Source organism: Odocoileus virginianus, chromosome 2 (genome assembly GCF_023699985.2).
Source record: "Odocoileus virginianus isolate 20LAN1187 ecotype Illinois chromosome 2, Ovbor_1.2, whole genome shotgun sequence".
Lineage (NCBI taxonomy): Eukaryota > Metazoa > Chordata > Mammalia > Artiodactyla > Cervidae > Odocoileus > Odocoileus virginianus.
The window spans coordinates 101785243-101805613 of NC_069675.1; the positions used below are offsets into that span (position 1 = coordinate 101785243).

A 20371-nucleotide genomic window follows, 5' to 3' on the forward strand; every position below is an offset into this window, starting at 1 on the left:
GAGCCCTTGTCCCTGGGGCAGGCTGCTGCTGACCCATGCCTCTGCAGGAGACGCAAACACTCAAAGGCAGGTCTGGCTCGGTGTCTTGTGAGGATCACTGCTCCTTTCCCTCTGTTCTGTTGCTCACAAGGTTTTGTTTGCACCCTCCAAGCATCTCTGGTGGGTATGAGATTTGATTTTAAATGTGATTGTGCCCCTCCTACCGTCTTGTGGCAGCTTCTCCTTTGTCCTTGGTTGTGGGGTATCTCTTTTTGGTGGGATCCAGCATTCTTCTGTCAATGGTTGTTCAGCAGCGAGTTGCAATTCTGGTGTTTTCGCAGGAAAAGATGAGCACATGTTCTTCTACTCCTCCATCTTGAAACAGAAAACATAATGGAATACTACTCAGTCATGAAAACGACATACTGCCGTTTGCAGCGGTGTGGATGAACCTGGAAGTTATCATTCTAAGTCAGACAGAGAAAGAGAAATATCACATGATATCACTTATATGTGGAATCTGAAATATGATGCAAATGAACTTCTCTATGAAAAAGATACAGTCTCATAGACATAGAGAATGGATTTGTGGTTGCCAGTGGAAGGTAGGAGAGGGATGGGTTGGGAGTTTGGGATTAGCAGATGTGAACTATTTATTATATATAGATATAAATGAAGCACTTTGCTGTACACCAGAAACTAACACAACTTTATAAATCAACTATACTTAAAAAAAAGAAGTCCTTTTTACACATGCTTGTTCCTTCCTATCTGAGACAGAGGTATAAAGACATGATGCCTTGTGCTATGGCAGCCACCTTGGGCCATGAGGTGACAAGCTTGAGGATAAAAGGTGTGCATGGTGGCCTTAGGAGGGAAGAGAGATGGGAGGAGTCTGTGTCCCTGAAATGGCGCACTTTCTGACTTCTGGTGAAGCGAGGTTAGAACTGTGCTGCATAGCCACTGACACTGGGGGCTGGGCTGCTAGCCTCCGGACACACCCCCGGGGATGCACACACCGCAGCTTGCAGTCTGGTCCCCACCGAGCGGCCAGAGGGACCCTTTTAGAGAAGGAGTCAAATGACTTGTCTGTTCCAAACTCTCCTCTGACTTCCCATCACACTAAAAACGGCAGCCAGAGGCCAGACCTCAGTCTGCCTGGCCCCGATATTGCCATCCCAGAGTCTCTGCGCTCAGTGTCCTGTCTCATTCTACACTCAGGTCCACTCAAGGACCATCTCCTGAAAGCCGTCTCCCCTGACTCCTGTCCTCACAGCCCTGCTGCTGATGCTGTGGTGGTGCCGACTGGCAGTTTGTGCACTGGTGGTGGAAGGGAGGCTTGGCTTACCTCCTCTGTCGCTGATTCGGGAAAGGCTTCTTATTTGAACACTGTGAGGTCCAGATGAGCGAAGAGTATGTGAATCCAGAACCGGGCTGGGCACAAATAAGCCCTGTGAGAACTCTACCCTTGTATAAGAATGTCTGCTCCCTAAAGGCAGAGCCGGGAGCTTAGCGCCTGGCATCTAATGGTGCTTGGTGGAGATGTTGGCTGAAGAGCATACAAGATCTCTTTAAATTTTTATTGAGGGAATGGTGGAACACAGAAATCTCTGAATTGAGGTTTGGGAGCTGATTCAGTGTGTGTTGATGGGAAGGTCTAGGACAGATTGAGGGAGGAGGAGCCCAGGAGAGGGCTGTGCGTTCTGAAAACCCGAGACCAGGAGTTGACAGCATCCTCTCTCTTGACGCCGAAGACCCCGAAATGAAGGCAGGAGAGAACCTGGCCGTCAACGTCTTCTTGGAAGAGCCCGGTGGTCGCAGCGAGGGGGAGGGGAGTGGGCGATGTGGCCGCTGGGAGGACTGAGGTGTGGAAAACCTGAGGAGCAAGGGGCTCCCCCACCCCACTTTGGGCGACAGCATCTCGGAGCTGGCGATGCCTCCGGTGTGTGTGTTGGCGGGGGGGGGGGGGGGGGGGGGGGGTGTCGTTTGCGCCGCTCAGCTCGCCGTCGAGGACTCTCAGCCCCGCCCAACTCCTTGTCTCAGCTGCCCAGTTCAGCATCTGGTCAACTGCCGGCTGGGAGCGAGGCGGGACGCGCCGAGGGCGCACGCTCACAGCTCTCGCGCGGCCGGGAGGACTCGGGGGCCGAGGCGCTGTCCCGGGGGCCGGCGGCTGGACGGGGCTAGGGGACAGGGCGGGGGCGGCCAGCTGGGGGCGGGGCGGGCGCGATCCGGACGGGCGGGGCGGGCGCGGATTGGCCTGGCGCCTCCATGTGACCGGCCCCATATAGGGCGTGGCTCGGGCGGCTGAGTCGGGTGCGGCGGCTGCCTGGCGGGCGAGGTCTGGTGCGGGTCCGGCGGCTCCGCGGCTGCTCCGCTAGAGCGCCGGGCGAGCCTCGCGCCTTCCGTTCCCCGCGGGGCCGCCGGGCCGGGGGATGCGCTCAGCGCCCGGGAACCATGGTCCGCTTCGGGGACGAGCTGGGCGGCCGCTATGGGGGCCCCGGCGGCGGGGAGCGGGCGCGGGGCGGCGGGGCCGGCGGGGCGGGAGGCCCGGGCCCCGGGGGGCTGCAGCCGGGCCAGCGGGTCCTCTACAAGCAGTCGATCGCGCAGCGCGCAAGGACCATGGCGCTGTACAACCCCATCCCGGTCAAGCAGAACTGCTTCACCGTCAACCGCTCGCTCTTCGTCTTCAGCGAGGACAACGTCGTCCGCAAATACGCCAAGCGCATCACCGAGTGGCCATATCCTGCCGGGTGCCGGGCCGGGTGGGGGCCAGGGGCCGCCCGAGGTCGCGGGAACGGGGACGGGGCGCGGCGTCCGGCGTCTGCGCCTTGCGGGGTCTGGGAGGGGCGGCCTGGGCTGGGGGCTTGGGAGGGGGCCGGCGCATGCTGCGCCCAGTGGCCATCTTTCCCCGGGCTGGAGGAGGGTGCGCCCTGGGGAGAGGCGCATCGGGTCGCTCGGCGAGGAGGGGGCGGGGCGGATTCCGGGCCCTCTCGGCGCGCCGCGTGTGCGTGCGTGTTTTTGTTTCTCTGTGTGTGTGTGTGTGTGGTCGTGGTGGCGGCGGCCGCGGGAGCGGGGTGGGCGCTGGGCGGAGCCCCCTGCCCCTGGGCTCGTCCCTTCTCTCCGTCGATGCCGGCGCAGAGCGCGTGGCCAGCTTGGAGGGCAACCGAGGGCGAATCGGTGTCCGTGTAGGTGTGAGCGCCGGGTGGAGGCGAGCCCGTGCGCGCGCCTGACTGCAGGTGCCCGAGTGTGTGAGGGCAGAGCGTGAACCCGGTGCTGCGCGTGCGTGCGCTCGGGACTCTCGGTACATGGGTGTTCACGTGCCTGTGTAGGTACATGTGGCTGCGTGTCTTGAGGTAGTGTGCGCCTGCGCTGGGTCCTTCCTCCCGCCGCGCGCGGGGGGCGCACGGCCCCCTCTCTCGGGGCGCGGGTATCGGGCGGAGCCGCGGATGGAACACTATCCGTGGTGCTGACGGCCGCGGGGACGTGCTGAAGCGCTGGGAGTCGGGCGGAGCGGCGCAGGGGCGCTGTCCGTGGTGCTGACGGCCGCGGGGACGTGCTGAGGGGCTGGCGGCTGCGACTGCGGAGGCGGCCCTCGCGGCGCCCCGAGAGGGGCGGGAAGGGTGGGGTGGGCTCCGGACCTGGTCGTTCTCAGGCCCTCCGGAGGCGGCCGGGCTCGGCGGCTGTACTGCGCGCTGCCGGCCTCGGCCTCCTCGCCTCTCCTCTTGGGCGCCTCCTGGCTAGTCCTTGACCCACGCACTCCGTTCGAGTACATGATTCTGGCCACCATCATCGCCAACTGCATCGTGCTGGCGCTGGAGCAGCACCTTCCAGACGGAGACAAGACGCCCATGTCCGAGCGGCTGGTGAGCGCTGTGGCAGCGGGGCCCGAGGGCGCGGCGTGCGGGGGCGGCGGCTGGTCTGCTTCTGCGACCCTTCAGGACCCGGGACGGGGCAGCTTCCTCGGGCTGTGTTGTCTGGGCAGCTAACACTTCCCTCAAGGGTCAGGAGGAATGGGACAGCCCGCTCAGCCCCTGCTGGGGGCCGGTGGCTCGAGGGAGGCCGTTTTAGCCAGCAGCTGCTCTGCCAACCCTACACCCGTCCCGCCCACGCGGACTTAGCCGTGACCTAAGAAACTAAGAGCTAATGCTGGCACGTGAGGGGGCCTTCATGATGGCCCAGGGTCTGGTGGGCTCTGGCCCAGGTGCAGCCCTGGTTGTCCCCCTCTCTGGCTCTGCTTGGGTCGCCTTCCCTGTGGGGCCTTTGCTTCCCATGGACGCACTCCTTCCCAGGTTTTCTTCCCAAACATCCCCAGACATAGTTCTCACCCGCTCCTGCCAGGAGCTCCCAGACCTCGTGTTTCCCCTGTTGAAGCACTGAGCCCACGGGAACCAGGGTGCTAGGTCAGGGCATCTGGAGGGGCTGGGGCAGAGGCAGGGTGCTGCTTGAGGAGGCAGGCCCCATTCTGAAGGTGAGGCTGTGTCTCCTAGCCCCTCTGCCCGGGCTTGATGTGGGCTCACTGGGGCCTGAGAGACTGAGCTTCAGAGCAGAGAGAAGGGAAGCACACGCAGGGGCTGGAGGGTGCTGCAGTCCTCGGGTCCCTGAAGAAAGAGACACTTCTGGGGACACCAGCTGAACCCTTTTCTCCACATCCTGGCAAGAGGCTGTTCTTCCAGACTTCTTTCCTTTACTTCAGCAGAGATAAGCGTTGATGAAGCAGAGCCGGTTCTGTGCTTGGCGTGGGCCTTGAGCTTCAGGCCAAGGGGTGAAGCAGAGGAGACAGTAGGCTGCCCTGGGGGTGCTCTACTTTGGGTGGGCACCTCAAGAAGGCAGAGAAGTGACAGCTGGGGTGACCAGCCAAGAGATGGGGGTTTGTGGGTCGGCTGTTTCTCCAGGCACAAGAACGGCTGAGGGGTTTCAGTTGTGGGTCCGGAGGGGGAGGGTTGTGAAGGGCATACTGACAGAGTGGAGGGTGGTCTCGGTGGGTGACTCCTGTCCAGACATGGAGCTAGACAGGCTCACTTACCCTCTTTGGGCCCCAGGTTTCTGCTGGTGATGGGGCCTGTGGTCTGCTGTGAGTTTGGTGGTGGGTGCCCGTTCTGACGGCTGGAGAAGAGGGTGAAAGAGAGGAAACGGGTTTCTGGCAGGGAGCCTCGAATGCCAGGCCACAGGGCGTGGCAGGAGTGGGGCCAGAGGGAAACAGGCTGAGGGTGGCAGGGGCATGGAGGCCTGTGAATGGCAGTCAGGCTTGGGCCTTCCTCCTGGGCAGCAGGCTTGAGTAGGCCAGTGTGCATCCAGCCTCACAGGTGAGGGACAGTTTGCTTTGTGGTGATGGGGGTCTGTACACTTGTAAGGGTTGAGGGTTGAGCAGAATGTGCTCACCCCCACAAGGCCTGGTGGCCCTGAGATGGATGGAGGCTGAACACAGAGGGCCTGGGGAGCAGGCGCAGTGGTGGTCCCAGATCAGGTCTGGAGGCTGGTGCTGCTGCCAGAGGCTGGGAGGGGCTTTGTGGTGCAGAGGCAGCTGCCCTGGAGTGGGGCCTCCGCAGTTCTGCTTCCCACCCACCTGTCAACCCACCACTTGGCCTTTAGCTGGAGCCCCCAGCTCACAGTCTCACCCCTCCCCCGAGCCAGCCCTTGCTGTGTGGTCAGGGGTGGGGCTGGGAGCAAAGGGTCTGGGAAGGGGCCCCACTCCACCTCCTCATGTCGGCCAGCTCTTCTCCTGTGACCCCAGAGTTTCTTTGAACATGTTTGCTGGGGCCCTGTGTTTATTCAGGGTAGGTGGTTGGTAGCCTCTTCTCTTGGGGAAAGGGGACCCTTTGACTGAACCAGACCTGAAGCATTGGGGAGGGAATATCCTCGTGAGTCAGCAACAGGGCAGTAGGATGGGGGAGCTGGGCTGTGATGGACGCTTCACTGCCTGGTCCCTCGGGGCAGCAGCTGCTGCCGCACGCTGCTACCAGCAGCCATGGGCCAGGAGGCCAGGCTGAGGGCTCCCCAGGTCGGACGGGAGAGCCCTGGAGGCCAGGCTCCTTGGGCGAGGAAGGCACAGGCTGCCGGTCCGCAGTGGGAGCAAGCAGCCCTGCAAGAGTCAGCCTGGCTCTCCCCTCCCTGGGCGCTGAGGCCAGGCCTCTCCCTGGCAGAGCAGCCTCTGGGTGGCGGGGCCCACAGTCCTGAGAGCAGGACCCGCCTGCCTCCTCTTTGTCCTCTTGTGTCCGTGGCCTGCGCTCGGGCTGTTTCCCTTGCTGACCCCCCTCCTCCAGTGCCCCCTCGGTCCCGCTCCTGGGGTCGCCTGCACAGAGGCTCTGTCTGCCCCTGCCCCCAGCCTGTGACACCCCAGTGCTCTCCGAGTCCCCACAGCCCATCCCCAGCGGGCCTTGGCACCCGCGGGCCTGCTCCCCGTCCCAGTGCTGCTGCCTGTTGTCTCCACCCAGAACTCCTGTCTTGCTCACCCAGCTGGGTGCCTTGCCTTCCAGGGGCTCCCTGAGGCCCACCGTGTTTGCCCACACCAGAATGTGCGTGTTTTGAATATGCAGCAGGTGTGTGCTGAGCGAGCGAGCAGGTCTTGGGCTGTGCTCCGGGGAGCTGGGCATGGTCCCTGCCGTGGTTTGAGCCCAGGGTCAGACCCAGGTCACCTCTGGCTTGGAATCTGGCTCTGCCTCTCATAAGCTGAGAGTCTCTGGCCCAGTTCTTTGATCTCTCTGTGCCTCAGCTCCCCCTTGGATGGGGATGATAGCAGTGCTCAGTGCCTGCGGGATGGTGTAAGAGGGTTGCCCTGGTGATTGCAGGAAGCCCCTCACATGTTTTTATTGGCAGTATTGCTCACTCTGCAGTAGGGTATCGGGGGGGGGGAGCCCCTCCCCACGTGACTGGGTGTCACTGGCCGTGGGGACAGGGCCACCTCGTGTTAGGGGAGCCTGGCAGAGAGCACCCAGGCCCGTGCTGAAAGGACCGAGTCGGTGGGTGTCATGGCAGGGCTGGGGGCCCTCGCCGGCACGTCCGGGCAGTGGTGACCTTGCTCTGTGCTTCTCAGGATGACACAGAGCCCTACTTCATCGGCATCTTCTGCTTCGAGGCTGGGATCAAGATCATCGCGCTGGGCTTTGTCCTTCACAAGGGCTCCTACCTTCGGAATGGCTGGAATGTCATGGACTTCGTGGTGGTCCTTACGGGGTAGGTGCTGGGCCTGGGGTACCCTGTGCATGGAGTGCGTTCGGGCAGCACTGTCCACACTGGGGGCTGGTGCTTCTTGGTGGTCTTCATGGATAGACAGGCATTGTTCCTCCCTGGGAACAGCCTGGGCTGTGATCTTGGCTGAGGGGCTGTCGAGGAGATTTGTCCTCGGCAGAGCTTGCTTGCGGAGCTGTTGGTGCTGTGGTCAGGTCCGCAGGGCAGGAAAGGCACTGGGCCTGATTTTGTAAATCCTGGGCTGCAGCCTGGCCTCTTTCACCCCATGACCTGGGGGACACATGTGCGCGTCCGAGTCTCCTGCCTGAAGGGTTCGTGGACACGTGCTCCTGGAGCTGTGCTTTGGTGAGGCTGTGCCTCCGTAGTCACAGCTTCTGGTTCCAGGAAGGTGCTTAATCAGTGTTCCATCCCCCACTTTCCTTCTCAAATAGACTCTAATAATCACCAGCTTGTGGTTCCCAAACAATCCAGGAGATCCAGAAAGTCGCCTGAGCCTGGGCCGGGGAGGGGGAGGAGTGGGCAGAAAGCCTGTCTCCTCATCCCAGGGCCCCCAGCCTTCGGGGCCTCAGTCTCTCCACCTGCCTGATGTTATTCAGGGCCTCTGCCCTGTTCTGAGGTTGAGCTGCCATTGCCCCAGCTCTGGGCTGCCCTCCATCTCCGGCTGGGGTGGGGGTAAGCACCTGGGGTTTGCTCCAGAAACCTGTTTGCACAGTCCAGGTCCCAGAGGCCCCGGCCCCGGGACTGCAGCTGCTCCTCCTGGAGCCTTCTTGCCGGGAGCCCCGCTGTGGCCCAGAACTCTCTTTCCAAGGGACAGGTGGCTGTGGCCAGGGCTCCTGTGCTACATATGGGGATAAACAGACTTGGCCACATGGCCTCTGGGCTCCCAGATAAGACCCTCAGTGCAAGTCCCGTTCCGTCCCCGGGCCCGTCCTCGGAGGCCGGCTCTCTGTCTGCTTGCACGGCTGCTGATGGCTCCAGCAGTGCCCGCGGCATGCCCAGCACAGGCCAGAATCGAGGTGCCTCGCTTTCAGAGGGTCTCTCCCTGGAGATGACCGAGGGGCTGGTGGGCCTCATGCGGTCTTTGTGGGTGGCACCAGCCTGTCACTGGCTCTGATGAGATGGGCACCACTGAAATTGGATATAATAGGCTGGGCAACTTTCTAATCTGTTCCATTTTTCCTAATGACCAAGGAGGGAAGGGAGCAGGGAGCCTTTTGTTGGGAGTTGTGCCATCCTGCCATGTGGTGCTCACCGTCCACATCTGTCTGCTGCCTGAGGGCAGGTTGCCATGGGGGTTTGTACAGAGAGCCCTCTGAGATCCCACTGATGGGGCATGGTGGTGAGTGTGGGCCCTTGGGGGGCAGGGTATGCCTTGCAGTCCATTGGGTGCTGCGTGGGCTGTCGAGAAGTATCACTGGCTGTTTACCTCTCTCTCCCTCTAGACCCGTGTCCCTGAGGATATGAACGTATTATTTTTTAGAGTGTCCCCAGAGTGTAGCTTAGGGCGGGCCCCCAGGAGGGTCAGGGAGTGTCTTCTGAATTAATGGGCTATTGAAGCTCGGGTGCTCTGTGCTTGAGCCAGCTGGGAGCTGGTGAGGGTGGTGGGACCGGCCTCTGGGGGTGCTGTCCGTGGTGCTGTTTGGGCTGCTGGGAGCAAGGTGGGGAGGTCCACGCCAACCCCTTGGCAGGACCCCCGAGTCTTCCAAAAAACATATCCTGATTCCAGGTTCAGGGAGCCTGGTCCCCCCGTGAGGGCTGGGAGACCTCCAAGGGTGGCTGCTTTCTCTTGCCTGTTGACCACACTCCTGGGCACAGGAGAGAATAGGACGGCTCACCTTCCTGGAGCCCCAGCAGGGGGATCCCAAGGGTCCCAAGACCGTAACTCTGCCCCCCGCCTTGCCTCGGAGATCCTGCCCTCAGTCCATCTGTCTCTGCCTCTCCTCTCTCCTACCTTCACGTGAGCCTCTATCCCGCCTGCCCTCCCACTGTGTCTCGTCTCCCCTTCTCTCTGTCTCTCTCTCCCCCCCGTCCCTGTCTTAATTTATTGGTCTTTGTCTCCCTATTTCTAAGCTGCTCTGCATCTCTGCTTTTTTACCTCTATTTGTTTATCTCTCGATGTTTCTCCTTCTCTGTCTTTTGCTTTCTCTCTCTTATTCTTCCTTTGCCTTTCTCTTTCTGTTTGTTCTGCCCCTCTCGTATGGGCCGTGGAGTCTCTGCTATCACTGCGAGAGGAGGGCTGGGAGTTGGCACCGAAGGTTTCTAGGCTCCCTCTCTCTGCACCTTGTCTGCAGGGATTGTTCTGGGTTGGGAGGGAAGCCCCCAGATGGGGAAGGTGGTCTGTGTGCCATGGGGGCTCACATGCTGCCCAGAGTCATGTGGGGGAGTTGCTCTGCTGCTCTTGCTTGCAGCCCCTGGGGACTGGCGATGTGTGTACATGTGTATGTATGCATGTGCGCACATATGTACGCCTGCACTGCATGTGTGTGCATGCACGCACATGTATACGTGCACATGTGTGCAGTGGTGCACACATGTATATCTGTGCATGCGCACATCCGCGCACACACTTGTGCATCTGTTCATGCATGTATGTTTACACGTGTGTGCGTTTACATGTGCACAAGTGTGTGTAGATGTGACTGTGCACACGTGTATGTGTGTGTACAAACATGCAACTGAGCACCTGTGTGTGTGTGCATGTGCACAGCTGTGTGTGCATGTTTGTGTACATGTGTGTATGTGTGGTGCATGATAGAAGGAGGCCTTGTCTGTTTTTGGGGTGAGTGCTGGGCCTGGGGAATCCACAGAAGAGCCCTAACCCTCCTGAGTTGAGGTGCCTGTGGGGAGCCATGGGGGCACTGTTTCTCGTTACTCTGTTGTTTTTAATTAGTGTTTACTTAATTGGTACTCAGAGGGCTGGAAGCCCCATGGTGAACAGGGAAGGCCATGTTGCCTGGTGAAGCTTGACTTGTCCCCGAGGCCAGCTGGGCTTGCTTCTGCTTCTGGGGCTGGCATGCGGGGCGTGGGAGGTGCCCTGGGTGGGACTGTGACCCCACCCTGCATTGGGGAAGCCTCTTAACCTCATACACTCACCTGTAAGCTATGCCTGGGCACAGCCTTGGCATTGCGGGGGGAGAGCGATACAGCACCCGTCCTGCCCACGGAGAGGGGCAGGGCTGTCCTGGGTGCAGTCCCTGGTCTGCACACTTCCAGCCACGTGAGCTGCCCTCGTCTGGTGCTGCCCTGCCCACTGGTCGTCCTTTGATCGCTGTTTATTCAGAATCAGGCTGAGGATACAGCAGTGAACAAGACCCCCCGTCCCTGCCCTGCGGGCTGCATTCTCAGGGTGCCTGGTCTCCCTGGCCCTGCTCTATTTCCTCTAGGTGTCCAGAGGCTCAGCAAGGGCTGAGGGCACAGGCTCATGGCACATCGTGGGGCTTGGGGATGGGTGTGCTGTGGAGACCACTCCTCGCTGACAGTACAGGCTTCATTTTCCCATGTAGGAACGGGGTTCAGGAGAGCACGATGTGGTCTGGATGGCTGTGGCTTAGTAGTAAGGGGCTGAGCCTGCTAGGTATTTGGTGAGAGGCTGTGGCTGACGGGGTCAGTACCAGAACACAGGTGTCTCCATGGCCTTTAGAGCTCGAGATCAGACAGGACCCCCAGGGCTGGGGTCTGGAGAAGAAGCTGTCTGTGGGTGAGCCTGGGGACTCCAGAGCTGGTAGGTTGGGACTGGCCAGTGAGGTGGATGGGGACAGTGTTTTAGGAAGGAAGAGCGTGTCCTTCTTGAGCAGGAGTGCGGGGAGGATGGACCACTGAGTGCAGCGACAGGCAGCCTGCGGGTGAAGGGTCCTCGTAGATGTCCTGCACGGAGGCGCCTGCAGGCCCAGAGAGGCGGTGGTGGGCACCCAGGCCAGCTCTTCCACCTTCAGGGGAGTTTTTCAGCAAAGCTGGGCAGAGAACTGGGCAGTGGTGGGAGGGAGAGGAGGGGCAGAGGGTTTAATCAGGCGGGGGCCACAGCCTGGCCCAGGAGGCAAGAATAGCAGCGGTGCAGCCGGCATGCTGGAGTGACGTCTGGGTGGACGAGGGCAGCTGGGACCCTGGAGTCCCTGCTCATCTCTCTGTGACTTCAGTAACCAGAGGTCGAGCTGAGTGCGTGTGCTGGGTTGTCAGATGAGAAAGCAGGGGTGGGGCGAGAGCCATCCTCTGGTGCTCTGCATGCCCATCAGCTGAGGCTGGTGTGGGTCACAGGTGGAGTGCGCGATGGAGGGACTGGCTTGCGGTCAGAGTGAGTGAGGACGCCCTCTGCCCGGCCTCTCACCTTCTTCTGGGCTCCCCTGGCTGGTCACCTTCCCGTCTCTCCCCATTGACCCTCTGGCTGGCTGCCCATCCCCTCATTCGTGTGGAAGGTATCTGTCAAGTGCCCTGGTTGCTGGGGACACAGCAATGGACATGGAGCCTGCATTTCCTGGGGACACAGGCGACAAGCAGCCAGTCCACGTGGGTGTGAAGTGCAGTGACGAGCAGGAAGCCGGGCAGTGGGGGTGAAGTTCCCCTTCATGGGGTTCAGGGGAAGTCCTTAAGAAGGACCTTGAGCAGAGCAGCAAGTGGGAGGGGCTTGGGCGTCCTGAACCTGGGAGCGGTCAGGGGGCAAAGATGCTGAGAGGCCGTGGGGGCTGCTTGGGGCTCTGGGTGCAGGGGCTGACCTGGGGCGGGGTGCTGACCGTGGGGAGCAGTGCCCAGGAGGTAGTGTGGGACTGGGCTGGGCTGGGCTGTGGGAAGCACTGCTGCTTGGTTGTCCTCAGGAAACTTGCTGGCCCCCGAGTGTGGCACCCATGTTGCCCGCCTGTCCTAACTGCTGCCCTGCCCACCCCTGCACCTTTGCCCTCCCCATCCCCACGGGAGCCCCCAGACCAGCCTTTGGTCCCCAGGGGTTGATTGCAGCTGGGAATCAGGCAGGGTCCTCTCAGACCATGAGGACTTGGGCCCAGAGTCCCCCGCCAGTTATGGCCCAGCCTGGAGCTTCCCTTGGGGGAGGAGAGGTCTATCCCAGCTCGGGCAGGTAGCTCCCTGTGGACAGTTCTAACCACAGCATCTCATTTTACTCCAAATTAAGCTGGGATTTCTTTCCAGGACATGTAATTAGAACTCAGGGTCTCCTGTCGCTGGCCTGAGCCTCCCGTGTTGCCTAGGGAGGGATGTCTGTGTCCACGCCCTGCCCTGCCTCCCGAGCACCGGGGGCCTGGCTGGGGCTGCTGTCAGAGGGCGTGGGAATGTGGTCCCAGGAGGCTGGGCCCTGGGTGAGGAGGGGTCCAGCAGGTGAGGGCCAAGGTGAGCAGTGAGCCTGTGCCCACGTGTGGGAGCCAAGGGCACCGTGCCTAGCCTCAGGTGACCAGAGACACCATGAGTGACACTGGGTAACCAGTGACACTGGATCTGGAGGTGGACTGGCCTCGGCTCGTGACCTCGGGCTCTAGAGCTCACGTTTGGGCCGGAGCTGCCCTGTGTGGGCTCTTCCTCTGTTCCGTGATGTGGTCCTGCAGGTGGGCTCTCTGATGCCTGCTCAGGTTGGGGGTTTGCTGGACCTTCTCTTCTATCCCCAGCTGAGGCTGGGAATCGCTGGGACGGGGGAAGGGCCTGAGTTCTGACCAGCGGCCCCTGGAGTGGCAGAGGGAGGCTGTTGGGGACCACATTTTTAAACTCCCTCCAGGCAGCATCCCTGAGGCATTGCTGATAATTCAGAACAGGCTTGGCCGCTGTGTCTGCCTGGCTCCCAGGTGCCTGCTTCCTGCCAGTGGCCCCACTGGGCTGCTAGCCCCGTGCTGGCGCCAGAGGCAGGGTATGGGGTTCTCCGCCACCCTCCGTCTGCACCCCTGCCGGCTGGGTGTCCCTGAGCGTGGCTCATTCCACTGCTCACCTTTCAGTGTCTCTGCTCTCCTGGCTCCCCTCCCCCTTCTTCCTATGATTTAGGGTTTTTCACACCCTCCTGGAGGGCTGTGGAGAGCCAGAACCAGGCCCTTCCTGGCTGCTGCCTGCAGATGCCACCCCACGTGTTGAAGGAGAGCCCCCTCCACCCAGCTCTAAAGGCCTGGTGATCCTGGCAGGACAGGGGGTGCAGGCTGCCAGACTCAGGCCCGGAGCTCCGCTGTGCTGCGCTGCGGGTCCTGAGTGATGGGCCCCCGGGACTGTTGCAGCTGGTGCCCGCAGCATGCTGATCCCGGTGTGCCTCTGTAGAGGCGCGGTAGTCGTTCAGTCGTGTCTGACTCTTTGCAACCCCATGGACTGTAGCCTGCCAGGCTCCTCTGTCCTTGAAATTCTCCAAGCAAGAATAGTGGAGTGGGTTGCCATTTCCTTCTCCAGGGGATTTTCCTGACCCCGGGATTGAACCTGGGTCTCCTGCATTGAAGGCAGATGCTTTGCCATCTGAGCCACCAGGGGAGCCCTCCCTCTGCAGAGGTGGCAGGGAGCAGCTGCTCATCCATCCATGTATCTTGTGCCAGGTGTGCCGCAGAGGTCACAGGAGGTCAAGTTCATGCCTGATGGGAGTGGCAGTCTTTGCCTGTGGCTGCTGGACATACCTGCAGCTGTTCAGGCGGGTGGGGCAGCTGGGCATTGGACTCTGCCTTCCTGTTGAACTTCAGGTGCCTCCCCTCACCCTATTTCACGACTGGTGAGCCCAGAGCTGCAAATTCACACGGAGGTGAGAATGGCTGTTAATGTCCTGTTGTGTTGCTAGGCCTGGAGCCAACGCCAGTCCCAGTCCCTGGACTGGGGAAAGGCCGGAGAGCAGGTCCTCCTTGGCTGAGCGGTGGGGGGCCGCCAGGGTGGGCCGCTTCCTGCCCTGCCCACAGCCCATCTGAGTCACACAGACCTGGAACCTGCGGACCCCTGCAGGCTGCCTGCACAGGCCCCTGGGTGTCCTGTCTTCACCTGGCTGGCCGCCCCACTGTGCCCCGCTTTCTCCAGGCCTCAGCCTCTCCGGGGAGCCCCTCTCGGAGCCCTCATCACTCCAGCTGGTGGCTCCCTCTCTGCTCCCAGGGTATAAGAGCCCATGTACCTGGGGCCGCTGCTTTCAGCATGATAGGATGTGGGTCTGTGTTTCTCTGCCTGACGGCCTCTCTGCCCTGCTCTTGTCCCAGGGGCTTCCCTCCTGGCTGGCTCCACAGATGGACTTCCCCTGCAGAACCCTCCCTTAGCTTGGGTGCCGCACAGATGCCTGAGATGGGGGTCAGGGCCCGAAACAGTAGGTGTTCACTGTCTCAGTTTGGAGGCTGGATGTCCAAGATCAAGGTGCCCGCAGGGTTGCCCTAGGTGGGGTGTCTTCCTGCTGGTAGGCGGCTGCCTCCCCACTGTGTCTTCCCGGGCCGCTTCTCTGTGTGTGCAGATGCAGGTCTCTGGTGTCTCTTCCTGTTCTATTAAATTAATCCTTTAAATTAAAGCCTATCCGTAGGACCTTGCTTAACCATTTACCTCCCAAGAATCCCATCTCCAGATACAGTCACATTGGGAGTCAGGGCTTCAACAGAGGAATCTGGGGGGACACAGGTGAGTCTGCAACAGGCTGCGCTCAGACTCCAGGCTCCTCTGATGATCCCTGGCACCCCAGTTCCCAGTGTGCAGTGAGTGTTGCGGGACTGAAATCCAGCGGGGGAGGGAGGACCTCCCTCGGCCCCCATGGGCACAGGTGGCACCTGACTGATCCTGGGCGTCCACGTGGCTGCCAGTCCGGGTCTGCAAGTGTGTGCGGTGTGGTGGGTCCAGGTTAGTTGTCTGTAGGTCCTTTCTCCCTCCTCGCGGTTGGTCATCAGCCTCCTGGGTCTGACAGCAGGGACTGTGGACTGAGATGACTGAAGGCAGGGCTGCCCACTCCCCGGACCCTCTGCAGCCTGGACTGGGGCAGGAGCCGGGGAGGGCACTGCTGAGCCCATGGGGGGTCAGGGGGTGTCCTGGGTGTCCTGCAGCCTCCTGTCTGAGGGGGGGTATCCCTGAGGGGGCCTCCAGCACAACCCACCCTCTCTGCCTGCCGGCCCCTCCCCACACCTGCTGTCTGGGGCCCTGGTTCTGTGAATGCGGTGTGGGGGCAGGGAATGGGCAGGAAACGAGAGTGTCCTCCCCATTTCCTGATCAGTCCTGGGGCCTGGTGTTTCCACTGTCCAGCCCTGCAATACACTGATGCAGGGCACAGCGGGGGCACGAGCGAGACCCCCGTGTGGCCAGGGTTCAGTCTCCGTGAGCGGCTCCTTCCATGGGACGAGGCCCCCTGGGCTGGCGCGCTCACTCCCCTGCTTCTCTGGGTCCCTGGCCTGGCAAGCAAGCAGTGTGGGTGCAGAGCCGTCTGGTGGAACACAAGCAGGTGGGGCTGGAAGGGCGAGCAGCGAACGGAAGCGCGAAGCTGGCTCTTCCATGAAGTCTCCTCGGCACTGGCTGCTCTTCTAATGTGATCGTCCCACGACCTTCCTGCGCAGGATGCTATTATTAGCATCCCCTCGTAAAAAATTAAATATCTCATCTTGAGCTCATCACAGATTTGCAGTATGCACAGAGGGTGCTGAGGGTGCCGTCCAGTGAGGCTGTAGCATGGTTTCACAACCAGAGTGTGACCCCGGCGCAGTCAAGACGCAGAAACTCCATCCCGACCAGGACCCGCCTGCTGCCCTTCTGTACCTGCTTCCATTTTCCTCCGGCCTCACTGCCCCTTAATCCCTGGTGACCATGATCCAGCACCCACGTCCATCACTTTGTCACTTCAGGAACATTAAATATTAGTTAATGGAATCGTGCCTTAGGGACTGGCTCCGTTCACCAGGATGACTGTGAGGCTGACTGAGTCACATGGCCGCACATGTTTGTATTTGGTTTCTCTTTACTGCCCGTTGTCTCTAACGGTTCACCTGTTGAAAGACATGTGATTTGTTTCTGGCTTTTGAAATGTCACCCACAAGACCGCTCTGTACGTCTGTGCACAGGTTTTGTGTGAACGTAAGTTTCCTGGATGAACGCCTAGGAGTGCAATTATGGGGCCATACTGGAGCACATGTTTAGTTGTTTAAGATATCACCAAACTGTTATCCACTTTACATGTTTTTACATTCCCACCAGCAATGTATGAGTGATCTAGTTTCTCCATATCCTTTCCAGCATTTGCTGTTGTCACTGTTTCTTATTTTAGCTATTCTGGTGGGTATGCAGTGATATATCATGGTGGTTTTGATTTGCATTCCCCTAATGGCCACTGACCTGCATGGCCACTGATACTGGACATCTTTTCATGGGCTTTTCTGCCATCTGTATCTCCATTTTGGTGAAATGTCAGTTCATGTATTCTGTTCAGGTTCTAATTGGATTGTTAGATACTAGTTGATTTTCTCCCAATCTGTAGTTAATTTTTTTCCATCCTTGTGATGAGGACTTTTGCAGAGCAAAAGCTTTAAATCGTAATGAAATCCAGTTAGTCAGTTTTCCCTTTTATAGATAGGGCTTGTGGTTTTGAGTCTAAGAACTCTTTGCCAGACCGACGTCATGAAGATTTTCTCCTATTTTTTTCCATGAAAGTTTTATCATCCTATATTTTACATGTAAGTCTGGGATCTGTTCTGAGTTAGTGTTTGTTTCAGGAGTGCGGCTTCTTTCAGTTGAGATTCTTTTGTTAGTTTTCTGCCTGCATGTGGGTATCCAGGCACCCCAGCACCACTAATTGAAAAGGCTGTGAAGTGTGTTTCCACCACGGAAGTGTTTTGCCCCTCTGTCAGAAGCCCGCTGGCCCTGTGCATATGGGTCTGCTGCTGTTCATTGATCTGTGTCCATCTCTCCGCCAGTTTTACACTGTATTGATTACTAGAACTATTTAAGTATCAAAATTGGGCAGACTCATTCTTCCCACTTTATTCTTTTTTTAAAAACTGTTGTAGCTGTTCTAGTTCCTTTGTTTCCATATAAATTTTGGAATAATCTTGTCAATATATATACAAAATCTTCATAGGAGTGGTATAAAATTGGTTTGTTAATTTTCAGAGAATTAATATCTTTACTATGTTGAGTCTTCCAATCTATGAACATGATACATCTCTACATTTATGTAGACCTTATTGATTTCTTTCCTCTGTATTTTGTAGTTTTTGGGATTCAAGAGCTGTGCGTGTCTTGTTAGATTTACATCTAAAAGTTTTTCTTTTATTTTTATGCGTGTACAAACGGTACAATATTTAAAATTTCAGTGTTCAAGTGTCCATTGATATTGCTATGTAGAAAAGCAATACTTTTTTATATTATATTTGTTTTTATTTCTGTAACTTTTTGAATGCACTTTTTAGTTTTAGGAGATTTTTTTTTTAAAGATTCTCTGGAGTTGTCTATGTAGACAACTATGTCATTTGCAAGTGGAACAGTTTTCTTTCTTTCTGCCCTCTCATCCCTTTGTTTCTCTTATCACATCAACTAGGACTTCCAGTGCCACATTGAGTGAGAGAGTGGACACCTTTGCCTTGTTTCCAAGGAGGAAACATTCTTGGGAGGAAACATTCAAACTCCTCCCTTGAAGTATGATGTCTGCTGTAGGTTTTTGCTTCCCCTAGCTCAGCTGGTAAAGAATCTGCCTGCAGTGCAGGAGACCTCAGTTTGGTTCCTGGGTCGGGAAGATCTGCTAGAGAAGGGATAAGCTGTCCACTCCAGTATTCTGGCCTGGAGAATTCCATGGACTGTATAGTCCATGGGGTCGCAAAGAGTTGGACACAGCTGAGCGACTTTCACTTTCACTTTGCTGCAGGTTTTTGTAGATGCTGTTTATTAAGTTGAGGTAGTTCTTCTCTATCCCTTCTTTTCTGAGAGTTTTTGTCATGAATCAGCTTTCCTCTTGTCAGTGTCTGCTGCTGCTGCTAAGTCGCTTCAGTCGTGTCTGACTCTGTGTGACCCCATAGACGGCAGCCCACCAGGCTCCCCCGTCCCTGGGATTCTCCAGGCAAGAACACTGGAGTGGGTTCCCATTTCCTTCTCCACTTGTCAATGTCAGATTTTATCAAATGTCCTTTCTACATTGATATGCTCACATGACCTTTTCTTCCTCTGCCTGTTAATATGGTGAATTATAATGATTGATTTTTGAGTATTGAACCAGACTTACTTCCTGGAATGAACATGGTCATGGTATGTAATTCCTTTTATATACTTCTGAATTGCATTTGCTAATTTTTTTTAAGGATGTTTGCATCTGTATTCATGAAGGCTGTTGATCTGTCAGTTTAGTTTTTTTTTTTTTTTTTTGCTTTGTTTTGTTCTTTTTTTTTTGGTACTGTCTTTGTATGGCTTTGATATCAGGATAATACAGGCTTCCAAAAATGGATTTGGAAGTGTTCCTTCCCCATTCTATTTTCTGGAAGCTATTGTGTAAAAGTGCTGTGAATTCTTCTTTAAATATTTGGTAGAATTCTACAGTGAATCCAGTTGGCCTACAGGTTTCTCTTTAGGGAGTTTTAATCTTATGGATTCAATTTCCTTAATAGTCAAAGGGATATTTGAATTATCTATTTCCTATTGGGTAAGTTGAGGTAGTTTGTATTTTTTTGAGGACATAGTCTATTAAGTCTAAATTGTCACAATTGTGTGTGTGGAGCTGTTCACAGTAGTCCCTCATTATCCTTGCGATGTCTGCAGCGTCTGCAGTGACAGCCCTTGTTTCATTTCTTATATTGGTAATTTATGTCTTCTCTCTCAACAGCTCTCTCTTTTGGGAGGTTTGGGTTAGTCTTGCTAGAAGTTTGTCAGTTTTATTGATCTTTTCAAGGAAATAACTCTTAGTTTCAATAATTTTTTAATTTCTTTTTTTCAATTTTACTTTTTTCTGCCCTTTTTTAAAAGTTATTTTCTGCATTCTGTTTACTTTGAGTTTGTTTTACTCTTCTTTTTCTCAGTTCTTGTGGTGAGACCTTAGATCAGTGATTTAGACAGCCTTTCTTTCCTTGTGTGTGTGCATGGTGTATTAAATTTGCCTTTCAGCACACTTGAGCTGTGTCTCACACATTTCAGTATGTTATATTTTCAGTTTAATTCAGTTTCATGTGTTCTTAAATTTTCTCTAGACTTTTCTTCGATCTATAGATTGTTTAGAAATGTGTTATTTAGTTTCTAAATGTTTGAAAATATTCCAGTATCTTTCTGTTACTGATTTCTAGCTTGATTCCATGTGGTCAGAGAACATACTCTGTATGATTTTGATTATTTTAAATTTCGTGATTTTAGGCTCAAGATATGGTCTATTTTTGTTTATGTTTCATGGGAACTTGGCAAGAATATGTATATGGCTGTTTTTGTGTGGCGTGTTCCGTAAATGTGGATTAGATTCTGTTGAAGCTGCTACTGAGTCTTCTGTATTCTTGCTGGTTTTCTGTCTGATTGTTCTGTCAGTTGTCAAGGTGGGTGCTGAGGTCTGTGTTTATAGTAGTGCATTTGTCTGTTTTCCCATACATTTCTATTGGTTTTACTTCACATATTTTGTGGCTCTGTTGTTGAGTGCATACAGGTACAATCATTTACTGAGCTTCACTTTATTGCAGATAGTGCATTTCTTAAAAATTGAAGGCTTGTGGTAACCCTGCTTTGAGCAAGTCTATTAGCACGGTTTTTTTCGAAAGCATTTGCTCACTTTGTGTCTCTGTCATATTTCTTTCATTTTTGGGATATTTCAGACCCTCCTAAAAGATTCTGGTTTGCTGAAGGCTCGTCTTCTTTCCCCTTGCCTGCGGTTCTGATCGGCTTTTACAGCCCCCGGAGCCCCTCCCCCCGCCCTCCTTCCCTGCTTCCTCCCCCTCCCCCGGCTCATCTTTGGGCCTGATGTCTCCGTCCTTCCTGCTCTTCAGCCCCTTGGCCCTTCCCCACGTTCCCTCTCTTCTACAGTTGAGCCCATCCTCTTAGCTTTTCACATTGGCTACTGTAGTTTTCAGTTATAAATTTTCCATTTAATTCTTCTTTATATTGTTCAGGATACTTTCTTCTGTTTGTTTGTTTTGAATGTGTTAGTGGTTGTTTGTGGAAAGACTTTATCATAACTGCTGCAAAATCTTTGTCAGAAAATTTTAGCGCCTCTGTTATCTCAAGTGTCAGAATCTATGATTGTCGTTTTCATTCAGTTTGAGATCTTCCTGGCTTTTTGAGAAATGAGATACGATTGAAACCTGGACATCTCCAAATGTTTTTCTGAGACTCTGGTTCTTATTAA

The 20371-nt window shown here is 56.2% G+C and overlaps 1 protein-coding gene across 6 annotated transcripts in view; it reads left to right on the forward strand.

Moving 5' to 3' along the window:
• The first annotated feature begins 2258 nt into the window (after positions 1-2258).
• The window catches only part of CACNA1B (calcium voltage-gated channel subunit alpha1 B), a 203301-nt gene continuing 185188 nt past the window's right edge, over positions 2259-20371 (forward strand). For 4 of the 6 annotated variants that reach the window (XM_070456779.1, XM_070456783.1, XM_070456774.1 and 1 more), the window contains exons 1-3: positions 2261-2716; positions 3736-3842; positions 7010-7149. In XM_070456779.1, coding sequence (XP_070312880.1) covers positions 2434-2716; positions 3736-3842; positions 7010-7149 — 530 coding nt within the window. In that variant the 5' untranslated portion in view covers positions 2261-2433. Of the gene's footprint in view, positions 2717-3735; positions 3843-7009; positions 7150-20371 lie in introns of all 6 variants that reach the window. The other 2 variants (XM_070456799.1, XM_070456791.1) reach the window with 2 other exon arrangements.